The following is a 15,697-nucleotide window of genomic DNA, read 5'->3' as shown; positions in this document are numbered from 1 at the left end:
AGTGCGATATCAGCGCGAAAATACAATTCGATCAGATGGTATAGCTACAGAAAAGCGACTCATGACATGTTGATGGCTTTATTCTCGAGAGAAACCTTGGCCACGCACTTTAATCAGGGAAAGTGCAACAATAACCTGAAAGGAATTTACCGCCGAAACCACAGTTGGACGCTGAAATAATAGATGATGTAGTTTTCACAGTTGCAAAGAAATGCAAGGTCAAAGAGATTTCTTTGATTCGCCACGTAATCACGCATAAATGTGCCGACGAGCACAAAATGTATAAGAAACGTAAAATGAATGAGATTTAAAGATATTTATGAGGTAATGTGTTTATAATAATATTGTATATAAAATAATTGAAACATGTTTTTAAATATATTTATAAAGGTTTCTATTGTATTTTCTATGTTTTTAATAAATAAAATCTATTTTAAATGAAATTCTTCATATGTTTTTTATTATTATTATTTTAAAGATATTTATAAAGGTATCTATTGTATTTTCTATGTTTTTTATATATTATTCCCAGCAATAATTATTATAAGTTAAAATTTCATTGGCTATAGTTGTGTTATCTACTGGAGGATTTCTTCAAAATGAAGAGAAAAGAAGGCATGAACATAAAAAAGAGTGGTAGTTTCAAACGTTCGGATTACTGAAATTAATTAAATAATCGCACGTCTCCTATTATTTGCAATGTATATTTTTTTTCCAAATTTTTATTTATAATAATAATATTAATTAATCTCTTACCTAGAAACAAATAAAATGAATGATTAGAATGATTTATTACATAAAAATTTGTGAAATTTTCCGACTTTTTCTCAGAATAATTTTTCAATTACGAATAATTAATAATTATTTGAAACAAAAGTTTAAATAAGAATACGTTTAGTCTTAGTAAACCAATCGCACATATTTTTCATGAATTCTTCTTTGAGAAAACGGATTTGCTTTTCAAATTTTTTCATTTTTACAAATATTATTTTTCAATTTTTTTTTTAATTTTTTTTCTTGTAAAACTAATATTAATTAGTCTCTTACTTCCAAGCAGATAAAATGAATGATTTATTACTTTTATTCTAAGTTTGCTGTAATAAAATTAATTTTTTTATTGGAGGGTAAAAATAATGCAAAATTTTATTACTTTTCTTCGTTTATGAAAAATTATTGTAAATAAAAGTTCAAGTAAGCAAACATTTAGTCTTCTTAAACGAATTACATATATAATTTACATTTGAGACAAAGAATTCGGTTTTCGAAATTTTCTGTTTTTTTTTCTCTAACAGCCTTTGAGAAAAATCGATATAACAATCACAATTCATTTCGGACAAACTGTGCAAAAATTGCAAAGTTCTCTTTTTTTGCATTAAACTTTCAAAATTTGAATTTGAAACAAAACTTCGGATAGTTTCTTAGTTATTATTGTTGTTTCGTTTACGAAATGAGTAATTGTGTTTAAAATCTGTATAAATTACAAAGAAAAGACTAAGTTTCATTATCTATGTTTATTTTTATAAAAAAAAAGACAGGGAAAAAGTTTACTAATATACAATGGAATTTCGTAAAATTTTGTTTGTCCAGCTTCAAATTTCTCCACGTTTCTTCGCCATCTTACGCTCATCGGAACATTTTCTAGTTATAACTTGACGAACTTCATTTCTGCGAACATCACATTTTTTCATATCACGATGCTCACGATGTCCTCGACCAATTCAATGTTCAATTGCGGTCTCGGTTTTCTACCGGTGTCAAGCAGAGCAATACTGGCTTTTCCAGTTAAGCTATGAGTTGCCATAGTTTTTCTGGTAAAAAGCACCTGCATCAACGTACGTTTTGCTCTTTTATAGCAATTCCATTTAATAGACTGGAATTGCTCCGGGAGTATCATACTCCCGTTTCAACCGAAACTAGACATATCCATCTATTCTTCGTCAGTATCCTCGCCATCAGTAACTTCATCCCTTTGTTCCATTGCTTCCTCATGCAACACTTCTTCATTATCTACGTTTACTTGAGCAACTGATTCCATTACTTCCTCACGCAAAACTTCTTCGTTATCTACGTTTATTTAAGGAACTGATTCATTTGCTTCCTCATGCAACACTTCTTCATTATCTACGTTTACTTGAGGAACTAGTCCCATTGCTTCCTCACGCAACATTTCTTCATTATCTACGTTTATTTCAGGAACTGATTCCATTACTTCCTCACGCAAAACTTCTTCATTATCTACGTTTACTTGAGGAACTAATCTCATTGCTTCCTCACGCAACATTTCTTCATTATCTACGTTTACTTGAGGAACTAGTCCCATTGCTTCCTCACGCAACATTTCTTCGTTATCTACGTTTATTTGAGGAACTGATTCCAAATCCAAATGAAAAATATATAGAATAAATAACAAAGATTATGATATTAATGGAAAGTGTAAACTTACCCATTTCAAATTTTAGTCTGCTTTGGGTTAAGTTCAAAATTCAAAACTATAGTAGGCTTGTGACTGGTACAAGATAAAAACTTGCTTTTCGTCCTTTTTATACCAACATGAAACTGTTTGTACCTTCAGTACGCATCTCCAACGTCCAATGAGCTGCAAGTAAGAAAAAAGTGTAAATTCTATGAATATTTGTTAAATTAGAGTACTTATTGATAATTAATAATCTGTAAATACACTCGATTTTGGAGATTTCAAAACAATTTGACCGTAAATTACCGCTACAAATATCACAGTTGGAAATTTGAAATATTTGCTTCAGATTAGTGTACTTATTGATAATTGTATATTTTTATTGCATCGTATAAAACTGTTAGTCTTGATTAAAACAAGTGTAAATTAAAAACGTTGATTGATATATAAATATAAAATGAATGAGACTGAGTCAATTATTTGCGTTCATCGTCAAAAATTGAATCAGTGCTTTTGCACTTTTCTCTCTTGCTTCATCAAAGACTTCGACACGATCTTGCACTGTTCGTTCATGCATTTCATCACCGCCGCTCTCGTGACGGAGTAGTTTTCGCTCACGCAGACGACAATATCGTTGACCTTCTTCCTGTCCAAACCGTACACGCAGGTCAAGTCCCAAGTTTTCTTATTGAAGAGGATACTCATCAGAGAGCAAATCGTCGCTTTGTAGCAGTGCACCGGCACCCGGTTCATCCAGCATTCGGAAATTTCCGTTCCGTTCGGTCCCAGAACGTACGTCCTCATCTCATCATCGTCGTGGTTCATCTTGAACATCGGGTAATTCGATCGAAACGCACCGAGACGTACAGTACGTCTCGACTTGTAATAAAGCGCATCAACTTTATCTTCTAAAACAAAAACGAAAACGAAACAAAAAAAGAAAACAATTAAAGAACGAAAACAAAAAACTAATTGTCTTACCCGGTGTATGGACTGCCTTGCACAGCTGTTTCGTATTGAGCCACGTCAATAAGTAAGTTTTGCGTTTTTCAATCGTATCAGATGCACCGTACATTATAACGTCACTATCTGTAGCGAGTATATCGTACATCTTTTCCGAGTGCACATATCTTAGTACATAATGAACGTGATTTAGACATTCCCTCGAATATACTTTACGAAAAAAAGACCATTTTTTTTTATTATTAATTGCAAAAATAAACATTAAATTTACTCACATCTCTTAGTCTTCGCACTCACAGTTAAAACTGAAACGATAAATTAGTAGAAATACGTACAATAATCATGAAATTTACTCACTCTTTGGTTTCAAAGATACCAATATGTTTTCTACGAAAAAACAAAAAAAAAATTACCCACAAAATTTTCATAATAAAGAGTGAAATTACTCACTTATAACATTATCAGCGAGTGTCAACTTTTCTACAAAATTAAAGCGAATTTAGTACAAACATTTTGATTGATGTAAACAACAATTAAGTGGAATTTACTCACCTATTATTGCGTCACACTCTTTAATAGTTTCTATGAGAAAAGAAAAAAAAGTAAGACGATAAATATTTCAATTTATTAACGAAACTTGAAATTTACTCACTCGCAGGATCCTCGTATTTGCTTAAAGTCACTATAAAATAAAAGAAAATAAAAAAAACAAATGAGTTGTTTTATTAAAACAAAACACAAATCACTCACGAATGTGTTTGCCCAATTTCCTCTTAGTTACTACCAACCCAAAAATAAATAAATTAGTGTAAATATTTTGATTACTTAATAATTGAAATTTACTCACGTCTCGCTTTTTTACGTTTTCTCAAAGTTGCTACGACAAAAAAAAACAATTGTTATAAAACATTTGTTTGATAAAAACAAAAATGACTCACGTTCATCACTAGATTCGCTGGAAGTTGCTATGGAAAACAAAGCAAAAAAAAAAACAATTGGTATAAACAATTTGAATCGTTAAGACAAAACAAAAAATACTCACATTCTTCATCAGAATCGGAGGTAGTTGCTACGAAAACAAAAATCAAATTAAACAAATTAGCAAAAAAAAATTCCACTCGTTCCAATAACAATAACAAAACAAAAATGAGTATGCAACGAAAATAAAAAACAAAATGTTATAAAACATTTGATTTGTGCACACAAAAATTACTACTCACTTTCATCACTAGATTCGCTGGAAGTTGCTATGGAAAACAAAGCAAAAAAAAAAACAATTGGTATAAACAATTTGAATCGTTAAAACAAAACAAAATTTACTCACATTCTTCATCAGATTTATGGCAAGTTGCTACGAAAACTAACAAGAAAAAAAAACAAATTAATGTAAACACTTAGATCCCTTATAAATTAATAAAAATAATAAATTGAAATTTAATTACTCAAAGATGCTATGAAAAAATTGGTTTAAAACATTTGATTTGTTAAAACAAAAACAAACAAACAAACAACAAAAAAATACTCACATTTACCGGAAGTTGCTACAAAAAACAATTGGTATAAATAATTGGAATTCTTAAAAGAAAACAAAAATTACTCACATTCTTCAACAGTTTCATATGTATCTGCTATGAAAACAAACAAAAAATGAAAGAAATTGATGTAAATATTTTGATTTCTTAAATTAAGAATAAAAATAATATTGAAATTTACTCACGCTTTGTTTCCTTAGATTTAGTCAAAGATGCTACGAATGAAAAAAAAACAGTTGGTGTAAAACATTTGTTTTGTAGAAACAAAAACAAAAATGACTCACGTTCATCACTAGATTCGCTGGAAGTTGCTACGAAAAACAACAAAAAAAAAACAATTGGTATAAACAATTTGAAAGGTAAAACAAAACAAAAATTACTCACATTCTTCATCAGAATCGGAGGTAGTTGCTATGAAAACAAAAAAAAACAAAACAAATTAAACAAATTAAGAAAAAAAAAGTTATATTGAAATTTACTCACGCTTCATTTTCTTAGATTTACTCAAAGTTGCTACGAAAGAAAAACAATTGATATAAAACATTTGTTTTGTAAAAACAAAAGCAAAAATGACTCACGTTCATCACTAGATTCGCTGGAAGTTGCTATAGAAAACAAAACAGAAAAACAATTGGTATAAACAATTTGAATCGTTAAAACAAAAATTACTCACATTCTTCATCAGAATCTGATTTAGTTGCTATGAAAACAAAAAACAAAACAAATTAAACAAATTAAGAAAAAAAAGTTATATTGAAATTTACTCACGCTTCATTTTCTTAGGTTTACTCAAAGTTGCTACGAAAGAAAAACAAAATTGATATAAAACATTTGTTTTGTAAAAACAAAATTGACTCACGTTCATCACTAGATTCGCTTGAAGTTGCTATGGAAAACAAAACAAAAAAACAATTTGAATCGTTAAAACAAAACAAAATTTACTCACATTCTTCATCAGAATCGGAGGTAGTTGCTATGAAAACAAACAAAAATCAAATTAAAGAAATTAGCAAAAAAAGTTGTATTGAAATTTACTCACGCTTCATTTCCTTAGATTTACTCAAAGTTGCTACGAAAGAAAACAATTGTTATAAAACATTTGTTTTGTAAAAACAAAAACAAAAATGACTCACGTTCATCACTAGATTCGCTGGAAGTTGCTACGAAAAACAACAAAAAAAAACAATTGCTATAGAAAATTTGAATTGTTAAACCAAAAATTACTCACATTCTTCATCAGAATCGGAGGTAGTTGCTATAAAAACAAAAAACAAAACAAAATAAACAAATTTGCAAAAAAAATATATTGAAATTTACTCACGCTTCATTTTCTTAGGTTTACTCGAAGTTGCTATGAAAAAAAAAACGATTGTTATAAAACATTTGTTTTGTAAAAACAAAAATAACTCACGTTCATCACTAGATTTGCTGGAAGTTGCTACAAACAACAACAAAAAACAATTGGTATAAACAATTTGAATCGTTAAAACAAAACAAAAATTACTCACATTCTTCATCAGAATCGGAGGTAGTTGCTATGAAAACAAAAAAAAAGCAAATTAAGAAAAAAAAGTTTATTGAAATTTACTCACGCTTTATTTTCTTAGATTTACTCAAAGTTGCTACGAAAGAAAAACAATTGATATAAAACATTTGTTTTATAAAAACAAAAATGACTCACGTTCTTCATTAGATTCGCTGGAAGTTGCTATGGAAAACAAAACAAAAAAACAATTTGAATCGTTAAAACAAAACAAAAATTACTTACATTCTTCATCAGATTCGCTGGAAGTTGCTATGAAAAACAAAAAAAAAACAAATGAGTATAAATATTTTGATTCCTTAAAATAATCAAAAAATGGGTATAAAACTTTAATATAATAAATTTTCTTACATTTTCGCATATTTCTCATCAGAATTGCTACGAATGAAACAAATTAGTATGAATATTTTCAAAAATAAGTGAAATTTACTCACTTTTAATTTCTTCGTCACTCGAAGATGCTACAAAAAAGAAAACGGTTGGTATGAATATTTTCATTTGTTTACAAAAACTGAAGTTTACTCACATTTCTCCTCGCGATCATTCAAAGTTGCTACGAAATTGACATATTAGTATGAACATTTTTATCTTAAACAAAAAAAAAAAATTGAAATTTACTCACAATTTGCTTCCTGATATTCATTTGAAGATTCTACGAAAAAAAGACAGATTTGAATATTTTGATTCAACAGTGGACAATGAAATTTACTCACCTATATATTCATCGGAGTCACCTGAATTTGCTACGAAAAAAGACAAATTAGTTTAAATATTTTGGATCTAAAGGGTAAAAAAAACTTGAAGTTAACTCACAATTTCTTTCTTCGCATTTATTTGAAGATTCTACGAAAAAAGATCAAATTAGTATAAATATTTTTTGATTTGGAAAATCGAAAATGAAATTTTCTCACCGTTTGGTTCGTCAGATTCACTTGAATTTGCTACGAAAAGAAATGTTCATTTAAACGAAAAAAAAAACTTGAAATTTACTCACAATCAGGTTCCTCGTCTTCACTCGAAGATTCAGATTCACTTGAATTTGCTACGAAAACGACAAAAGTTGATCTTTTTTTTGGAAAACTTAAAAAAAAAGAACTTTTCTCACCTGTTTCGTCGACGCATACGCTCGAAGTTGCCTCTAAACAGATAATTTTACCATAAATGTTTTGATTTTTTGCAAAACTAAAAAAAAAAATATCTTTTCTCACCTGATTTTTCGACGTTATTGGTCGAAGTTGCTACGAAAAAGACAAATTCACCATAAAACTTTTGTTTTAAAACAAGAAAATGGAAATTTTCTCACCTATTGTTCGTTCGTCAGATTCACTTGAATTTGCTACAAAAAACAACAAAAAGATTTTTTTTTTATTAAAACTAAAATTCTTGGTATTTACTCACAACTAGATTCCTCGCATTCATCTGAAGATTCAGTTTCACATGAATTTACTACGAAAACAAACAAATCGGTGTGAATATTTTTTTTTTTGAAAACAGGAAAAATCTCACCTGTTATTACGACACGTCTGGTCGAAGATGCTAAGAAAAAGACAAATTCACCATAAATATTTTTTGATTTGAAACAAAAAAATGAAATTTTCTCACCTACATGTTCCTCAGATTCACTCGAATTTGCTAAGAAAAAGAAAACAAAATTGACGCATTAAAACGGAAAAAAAAAAACTTGGTATTTACTCACAATTACGTTCCTCGTCTTCACCTGAAGATTCACAATTCTCTATGAAAAAGACAAAATATACTTGATTTTTTTTTTGAAAACTGAAAATTTCTTACCTGTTTTTTCGACGTATTCAGTCGAACTTGCTGCGAAAATGAAACATTTATTATAAATATTTTTTGATTTAAAGCAAGGAAATGAAATTTTCTTACCTACTTGTTCGTCGGATTCACTTGAATTTACTACGAACAAAAAATCGATGCATTAAACGTAATTAAAGAAAAAGTTTGGAATTTACTTACTTCTACTTTTCTTGCATTCACCTGAAGATGCTACGAAAAAAAGATAAATTTCCTATAAATATGTTGATTACAAAAGAGTTTACTCACTTATCGTTTCATCAGATTCACTTGAATTTACTACGAAAAAGACAAATTAGTAAAAATATTTTGATTGAAAATAACAGAACTTTTCTCACCCATTTGTTCCACGTATTTGTTCGAAGTTGCTACGAAACAGACAAGTTTACTATAAATATTTTGATTCAAAAAAGTGGAATGTGATATTTTCTCACCTACTTCTTCGTCAGATTCACTTGAATTTGCTACGAAAAAACAAAATTGACGCATTAAAACGAGAAAAAAAAACTTGGTATTTACTCACAATTATATTCTTCGCTTTCACTTGAAGATGCTAAAAGAAAACTAATTAGTGTGAATATTTTCATTAAACAAAAAAAAAACTCACTCATTGAATCATCAGATTCATCAGACTCATCAGATTCACTTGAATTTGCTACGAAAATGACAAATTAGTATAAATATGTTGATTTGAAACAAGAAAACGAAATTTACTCACCCATTGGATCGTCAACTTCATTCAAATTTGCAACGAAAAAAAAGAGGCAAATTAGTACAAACATTTCGTTTTATTGAAATAAGAACAAAGAAAACTTGTAATTTACTCACAATTTCTTTCGTCGCATCCACTTGAAGTTGCTACGAAAAACGACGAATTATTTTGATTTTTTTTTTCGAAAACTTAAAATTTTCTCACCTATTTGTTTGCTCACATTCGCTTGCTCATTTGAAGTTTCAGAATTTAAAAGAAATGAAAATTTCTCACCCATTTTCTGGACACATTTGCTTGAAGTTGCTACGAAAAAAAACGCAAAATTACGATAATTTACCAACAAATTGAAATTTTCTCACCTTTCATTTCGACGTATTTGTTCGTAGTTGCTACGAAAAAGACAAATTAGTAAAAAATTGAAAATAACTTGGAATTTACACATAATTTGTCTCCTCACCTACACCTGAAGTTGATGCACTTTGGCTCGTACTTGCTACGAAAAAAAAAACACAGTAAAATTATAAGAAATATTTTCATTTAAAACAAGAAAGAAAAGTGAAATTTTCTCACCTGTTTGTTCGGCGTTTCTACGTTTTTTCGTAGTTGCTACGAAAAAAAAAACACACACACAATTTAGTATAAATATTATGTTTTTATAAAAACAAAACAAAAAGTGCAATTTGCTCATCAGTTTTTCTGTTCCATTCACTTGAATTTGCTAACGAATTCATGCACAAATATTTTCGATTCATTAAAATTGAAAGTAAGTGAAATTTACTCACCTTTTTTCCTAGCCTTTTTCGTGAGGGCTACGAAACAAATAGTTTTAATTTATTTAAAAAAAAAGTGAAAATTACTCACCTGTTCTTTGTTCATTTCTATTGGTAATTCCTATAAAAAAAAGGGATAGAATTAATATAACTATTTCTACGAATTGAACCAAATAAGTTGGACTTTACTCACTCGCTCGTTTCTCATATTTGCTGTGTGATTGTGCTACCAATTTTGTCTTTCGGTTTTGATTTGAATCCCCTGCGAAAAGCGAAAGAAATCACGATAAATATTTCGATTCAAAATTCAAAACCCGAAAAGAAAGAGAGAGAAAACAAAAAAAAATGAAATAGTGAAATTTACTAACCCATTTATTGTAATTAAAATAAAATCGAACAGAATTACAGAAACGAAAATCTAACAAGTTAAAATATTTGTCAATTATAAATAAATTCAATTTATTTCAATTCCAATATTTTTATTGTTCGAAATGCCAAAGTGTGCACGTTAACGTCGTTCGTTTTGATATGTGCCACGTTTATTTTGCAGTTTGCATCGCGATATTTTGCAGCAACAACAACAAAAAAAAAATAGTTCTCGATAAATTTTTATCTCTCTGTACGAATAAAACAGACTGTGTGTAAAAATGCAAAGATTTGAATAAATGTTATTGAAAAATCGTAGAATTCATTACATTTATTTTAACGAATAATTTCGTTTCATTCAGTACGGAAATGCGTGTCATAATCTGGTTAATTGGTTACGTAAAAAATCCGGTCTAATCGAGACAAAAAATACGATAAATTTGTCATAAAATTCGATTTGGTTATAAGACTTTTAACAAGTGTTATAGTGAATCCGCACTGATTGAAACAGGACTATCCAAACCAGACTATAGAGAATCGAATGAAATTCAATTTCAATTGTAAATTTAGTTTTGTCTCGCGCTTTTCAAAGCGGAAAACCAATAATTTTTCATATATAAAAAAATATTTTTTGTGTAGATTTTTGTTTGTTTGTGTTTTAAGATTTTCAAACCGTACTATGGTAAATCAGCACTGATCGAAGCCGCACTATGTGTGCTATTTCGGCATACAATTTAGTTAATCGGTTACGTAAAAAAATCGGTCTAATTGAGATCTTTTGAAGCTTTTACAGAAAGAAAATTGAAGAAAAAAATACGATAAATTTGTCATAAAATTCGATTTGGTTATAACACTTTCAACACGTGTTATAGAGAATCCGGACTGATTGAAACAGGACTATTCAAATCGGACTATAGAGAATCCAATTAAATTTGATTTCAATTGAAAATTTAGTTTTGTCTTGCGTTTTTCAAAGCGAAAAACCAATAATTTTTAATATATAAAAAAAAATATTTTTTTGTAGATTTTTGTTTGTTTGTGTTTTAAGATTTTCAAACCGGACTATATAGAATCAGCACTGATCGAAGTCACACTATGCATGATATTTCAGCATATAATTTAGTATTTGTTGAGTATTTCTTTTTATCCTTTAACTTTTTCTTGCAAATCGTATTTTATGTGTATAACGTATTATATTTTCGTGAATGTTTTAACATCTTCATTTCCAATAGTATTAATATAATAATCAAAAATGAAAAATGAAATGAAAGTGAAAATATGTAAAAAAATTGTGAAAAATCAATTTTTCAAAATATTTCATGAAAAATATCAAAATTTTATATTACAAAAAAAAACTAAAATTTACACACAGATTAGTATAGAAATGAAGTTTAAGTTTTTTTAAATCAAATTAAAGAAAGTTGAACAATAAAAGGAAAAGAAATACCGATGAAAATAATATATAAAATATCTGTCTTTATTAAAATTAAAAATAACGTTAGTAATTTTTTGCAAATCGTATAATTTGTATAAAACGCATTATTTTTTCGTGAATGTTCTAACATTTTCATTACCAATAAGTATTTATATAATATTCAAAAATAAAACGGTGAAAATATGTAAAAATTGTGAATTTTTCAAAATATTTCATGAAAAATATCAAAATTTTATATTACAAAAAAAAACTAAAATTTACACACAGATTAGTATAGAAATGAAGTTTATGGATTTTTAAATTAAATTTAAGTAATTTGAACGATAAAAGTAAAGAAGAATCGACGAAAATAATATATAAAATATGTGTCTTTATTAAAATTAAAAATAACGTTAGTAATTTTTTTGCAAATCGTATAATTTGTACAAACCGCATTATTTTTTCGTGATTGATTTATCATTTTCATTCCCAATAGTATTTATATAATATTCAAAAATAAAACTGTGAAAATATGTAAAAATTGTGAATATTTCAAAATATTTCATGAAAAATATCAAAATTTTATATTACAAAAAAAAAACTAAAATTTACACACAGATTAGTATAGAAATGAAGTTTATGGATTTTTAAATAAAATTTAAGAAATTTGTACGATAAAAATAAAGAATAATCGACGAAAATTGCATAAATTTATTAAAAATTTAAAATGACGATATAAAACATATGGATTGAGACACTAACGCTCCCATTTCTTAATATTACGCGTTCTATAGCGCTCCTTATCAATCCTCAACTTCTTTATAACCAGAGCCATCACTTTGTCGTATTTGGTGTTCCTTTCCTCGCTAACAACGTGAACTACATCTTGCAATTTATTCGAATCCAATCCTCGAAGACATTTAGTGGCGATGGCTTTCTCGCCGAACACAATATAAAGTAAACTTTGAATTGCGAGCTCAGCGGAATCCCAATCGATGCAACACAACATTAAAGGTGTGATCGGTGTTTTGTTCGGTCCCAAAGTGTAATATCTAGTTCCGTTGGACTCCGTGGCCCGTCTAACGTACCCCAACGATTTGGAACACGGATTCAAAGGCAACAGGTCTTCAAGTTCTTCAAAATCATCTGCAAAATATAGAAATGTAAACGAATGTGTATAAGTTTATACACAATAAAAGCATTGAGTTTACCTGACAACTCAAGTACAGTGCATAAATTAACTTCTTTCTTATGAACGTGAATGTATAATTTATCATTTATCTTAATCTGGGCGGACGGACGGTGTCGAACAATGCTCACGCATTTAGCCACACAATGATACTTCTTCGCTGATCTAATATAACGCAACAACAAATATTCGCGATGACAACATTTAATTGCTGCTGTGAACAAAAAAGAAATGAGAAAAATATTTAAATGTAAACAAGAAAAAGTATATTTAACATCTGGACATTCGTTGGACAAAAAAATATTTTCGTTAAAGTTCATTTCAACAAAACCAAAAATCACTGTAAATATTTCTCGGTTTCCGAACAGAAAATACTCACGCATTTCTTGGTCATATTCTGCGAAAAGAAGTTTCAAATTACGATAAATATTTCCGATCTATTCGAATCTACTCACTCGCTCTCTTCTCAAATTTCCCGTAAGGTTCTTCTACGAAAAAGACGAAATTATCGCTTGTTTAAACAAAAAAAAAAAGTTAAATTCACACTCACCTTTGTCCGCTATGAAACTGACAAAATTACGATAAATATTTTGATTAAATTCCAAAAGAAAAAGTAAATTCACTCACCCATTATTTCTCTTCATTTCTCTCAAATTTACCAAATTCTGAGAAATATTTTGATTTGTTATAACAGAAAAAGAAACGTACATAAAAAAAATGTAAAAAATACTTACACGTTTCTCGGTCATATTCTGCGAAAAGAAGTTTCAAATTACGATAAATATTTTCGATCTATTGGAATCTACTCACTCGCTCTCTTCACAAATTTGCCGTAAGGTTCTTCTACGAAAAAGACGAATTTATCGATTATTTAAGCAAAAAAAGTTACATTCACACTCACCTCCGTTCGCTATGAAACAGACAAAATTACGATAAATATTTTGATTAAATTCCAAAAAAAAAAAAACATTAAATTTAATTTAATAAATTTATAGAGAGGAAATCCTAAGTTGTCTAGTATCCGAGTAATTCATTTTATTTGATTTCAAATGCGAATTTGATATGTAGCGCAAAAGTTTACAATAATTTTTGTATCAATTTTTTATTTTTACCATTTTTTTTTCAGAATTTCTTTTTTATGTTTTGTCAATCACTTAAAATTTAGTTGTTTTAAGACTTTCGAAGCGTATTTATGCGAATCCGGACTGATTGAAGCTGGACAATGAAATATTTTCAAGATTTTCAAAGCAAAAAATCGATAATTTATGTTATTTAATTTTTGTAGATTTCTTGTTTGTGTTTTGAGATTTTCAAACCAAAATTCTACTTTAAAAGCACAATTATTCTATTGAAATTTAGTCACTGAAATAGTACAATGAAAATCGGTCAAATTCAGTTTATAAACCTAATTTCATATCAATCTTTGAGACTTTCTTTTTTAGTAAAATTATTCACAAAAAATTTGTTTTCCTTTCCCAAATCTCGCACGTAAACATTGCAAAATTCAGTTAGTTTCCTGCAATATTAACATGAATTTGCACGTTTTCATAACGATTGAATTAGTATACTAAATGTCGTTTTATTTAAGAAATAATTAACAAATTTATTGAATTTATTTTATGCTTTTTATAATTGACAAATGAGGTAAATTAGAATTATATTTTTTTTTCGAAATAAGTGTACTAATTCCTCTTTTTTGTTGTTTGTTGTAGTTTCTTTAGTTCAATGTAAACATCATAGCAATTTGTAGGTGAGTTACCTGGAATTCAACCGTAAGCATTATAAGACTTGTGATCATTTTACTCAATTAAAATTTATTTTTTTTTTGAAATTTTTCAGTTTAGTAAAAAATTTTAACTTAATTTTTTTTTAGATATTACTGAAAATTTTTGTTTATATATTAAATTTGAAGTAATTATTGTTGGGAATAATAATAAAAGATATGTAAAATTTCATTTAAAATAGATTTTATTTATTAAAAACATATGTAAAATACAATACAAATCTTTATAAATATCGTTAAAAACATGTTTTAATTATTCTATATACAATAGATTTCATTTATTAAAACCATTATCAAAATACATTACCTCATAAATATCTTTGAATCTTTTTTTCGATTATTAATTAATTTTCTTTTTCAATTTTCACGCTCCCCTTCATCATACGTTTCTTATACATTTTGTACTCGGTTGCACATTTATGCGAGATTGCGAGGCGAATCAAAGAAAAATCTTTGACATTGCATTTCGTTACAACTATGAAAATAAAATCCTCTATTATCTTAGCGTCCAACTGCGGTCTCGGAGGTAAATTCCTATCACGTCTATTGTAGCCACCTTTTCCTGTTAAACTATGCGTGGCCAGGGTTTCTCTCGAGAATAAAGCCATCAACAAGTCGCGAGTCGCTTTTTTGTAGCAATACCATCTGATCAACTTGTATTTTCTCGCTGAAATCAGACTCTTATTGCATCCGAAATTGATGACTTCCTCGACACCACCAGCCACATCCATAATTAGCGATATTGATAGAAACATTCTGAAACTAACGCGAGTTTTATTAATCTTCCATGGTTTTTGTAGTGAAGAAACGCGAAAAAGAAACTATTTTTTTTTTGTCAGAAGTTTTGCTTTAAAGATAGTCGAGACTGCAAAATAGTGTAGTATACATCAATACCGCCGATATTAAAGCAAATTATACATTGCAAACATAAAAGAATGTTTGCATAATGGACAATAATTTACTTTAATGAAATATATTTTAAAAAGGAAAAGAAAAAGTTTTTTCATATCTAAAATAAAAGTATTACTTTTTTATATTTATTTAAGAAATTAAAACTTAAGGAAACTCGATCATAGTTAAATAATAACAGAAATGCGTGAGTTTTGTTTCTTTTTCTTCATTTGTAGAGATTTCGATTAAATTTCGATTTGTGTTGTAGCTATTATAATTAAAGGTGAAAGATACATGCTGGTGAAG

The 15,697-nt window shown here is 28.2% G+C and overlaps 2 protein-coding genes across 6 annotated transcripts; both read right to left on the bottom strand.

Moving 5' to 3' along the window:
* Positions 1-1,536: 1,536 nt before the first annotated feature.
* LOC108564824 (dentin sialophosphoprotein-like) lies at positions 1,537-10,235 on the bottom strand. The gene is made up of 67 exons (XM_017923976.1): positions 10,117-10,235; positions 9,942-10,010; positions 9,840-9,869; positions 9,761-9,787; positions 9,549-9,584; positions 9,436-9,471; positions 9,338-9,367; positions 9,183-9,281; positions 9,095-9,124; positions 8,985-8,999; positions 8,874-8,921; positions 8,790-8,819; positions 8,701-8,730; positions 8,605-8,634; positions 8,516-8,545; positions 8,429-8,458; positions 8,339-8,368; positions 8,243-8,272; positions 8,148-8,186; positions 8,054-8,083; positions 7,958-7,987; positions 7,850-7,897; positions 7,755-7,787; positions 7,660-7,689; positions 7,557-7,589; positions 7,446-7,493; positions 7,363-7,392; positions 7,265-7,294; positions 7,165-7,194; positions 7,074-7,103; positions 6,978-7,004; positions 6,886-6,912; positions 6,803-6,829; positions 6,677-6,703; positions 6,590-6,616; positions 6,501-6,530; positions 6,417-6,443; positions 6,320-6,346; positions 6,230-6,259; positions 6,137-6,163; positions 6,042-6,068; positions 5,948-5,977; positions 5,855-5,881; positions 5,768-5,794; positions 5,677-5,706; positions 5,582-5,608; positions 5,487-5,513; positions 5,392-5,421; positions 5,293-5,319; positions 5,193-5,219; positions 5,094-5,123; positions 4,978-5,004; positions 4,903-4,917; positions 4,701-4,736; positions 4,597-4,623; positions 4,419-4,445; positions 4,315-4,341; positions 4,224-4,253; positions 4,127-4,156; positions 4,029-4,058; positions 3,929-3,958; positions 3,827-3,856; positions 3,734-3,763; positions 3,652-3,681; positions 3,395-3,586; positions 2,444-3,321; positions 1,537-2,367 (listed from the first exon to the last, which is right to left on the bottom strand). The coding sequence occupies exons 1-66, from the start codon at positions 10,118-10,120 to the stop codon at positions 2,918-2,920; spliced, it is 2,595 nt and encodes an 864-aa protein (XP_017779465.1). The 5' UTR covers positions 10,121-10,235; the 3' UTR covers positions 1,537-2,367; positions 2,444-2,917.
* Positions 10,236-12,219: 1,984 nt separating this feature from the next.
* Positions 12,220-13,708, bottom strand: LOC108564825. 5 transcript variants are annotated; one of them, XM_017923977.1, is made up of 9 exons: positions 13,619-13,708; positions 13,528-13,560; positions 13,452-13,469; positions 13,345-13,382; positions 13,268-13,284; positions 13,173-13,205; positions 13,097-13,114; positions 12,740-12,928; positions 12,220-12,674 (listed from the first exon to the last, which is right to left on the bottom strand). In XM_017923977.1, the coding sequence occupies exons 3-9, from the start codon at positions 13,464-13,466 to the stop codon at positions 12,286-12,288; spliced, it is 699 nt and encodes a 232-aa protein (XP_017779466.1). In that variant the 5' UTR covers positions 13,467-13,469; positions 13,528-13,560; positions 13,619-13,708; the 3' UTR covers positions 12,220-12,285. The 5 variants fall into 5 exon arrangements, with proteins under 5 accessions (XP_017779466.1, XP_017779469.1, XP_017779470.1 ...); XM_017923980.1 differs by lacking the exon at positions 13,268-13,284; XM_017923981.1 differs by lacking the exon at positions 13,345-13,382.
* Positions 13,709-15,697: the final 1,989 nt, after the last annotated feature.

Source organism: Nicrophorus vespilloides, unplaced genomic scaffold, assembly GCF_001412225.1.
Source record: "Nicrophorus vespilloides isolate i.1.1-1 unplaced genomic scaffold, Nicve_v1.0, whole genome shotgun sequence".
In the NCBI taxonomy this organism is placed as follows: domain Eukaryota; kingdom Metazoa; phylum Arthropoda; class Insecta; order Coleoptera; family Silphidae; genus Nicrophorus; species Nicrophorus vespilloides.
This window is presented reverse-complemented; position numbering and strand designations above follow the sequence as displayed.

Bases quoted from the DNA above. Each gene is read 5' to 3' on its own strand.
- LOC108564824 (XM_017923976.1), bottom strand. The intron at 7,005-7,073 runs GTGAGTAAATTT...TCAATTTCGTAG, and splicing joins TGAATATCAGGAAGCAAATT to CAACTTTGAATGATCGCGAG. The intron at 3,764-3,826 runs GTGAGTAATTTC...GTTTTTTCGTAG, and splicing joins ACTCGCTGATAATGTTATAA to AAAACATATTGGTATCTTTG.
- LOC108564825 (XM_017923977.1), bottom strand. The intron at 12,675-12,739 runs GTAAACTCAATG...TATATTTTGCAG, and splicing joins CACTGTACTTGAGTTGTCAG to ATGATTTTGAAGAACTTGAA.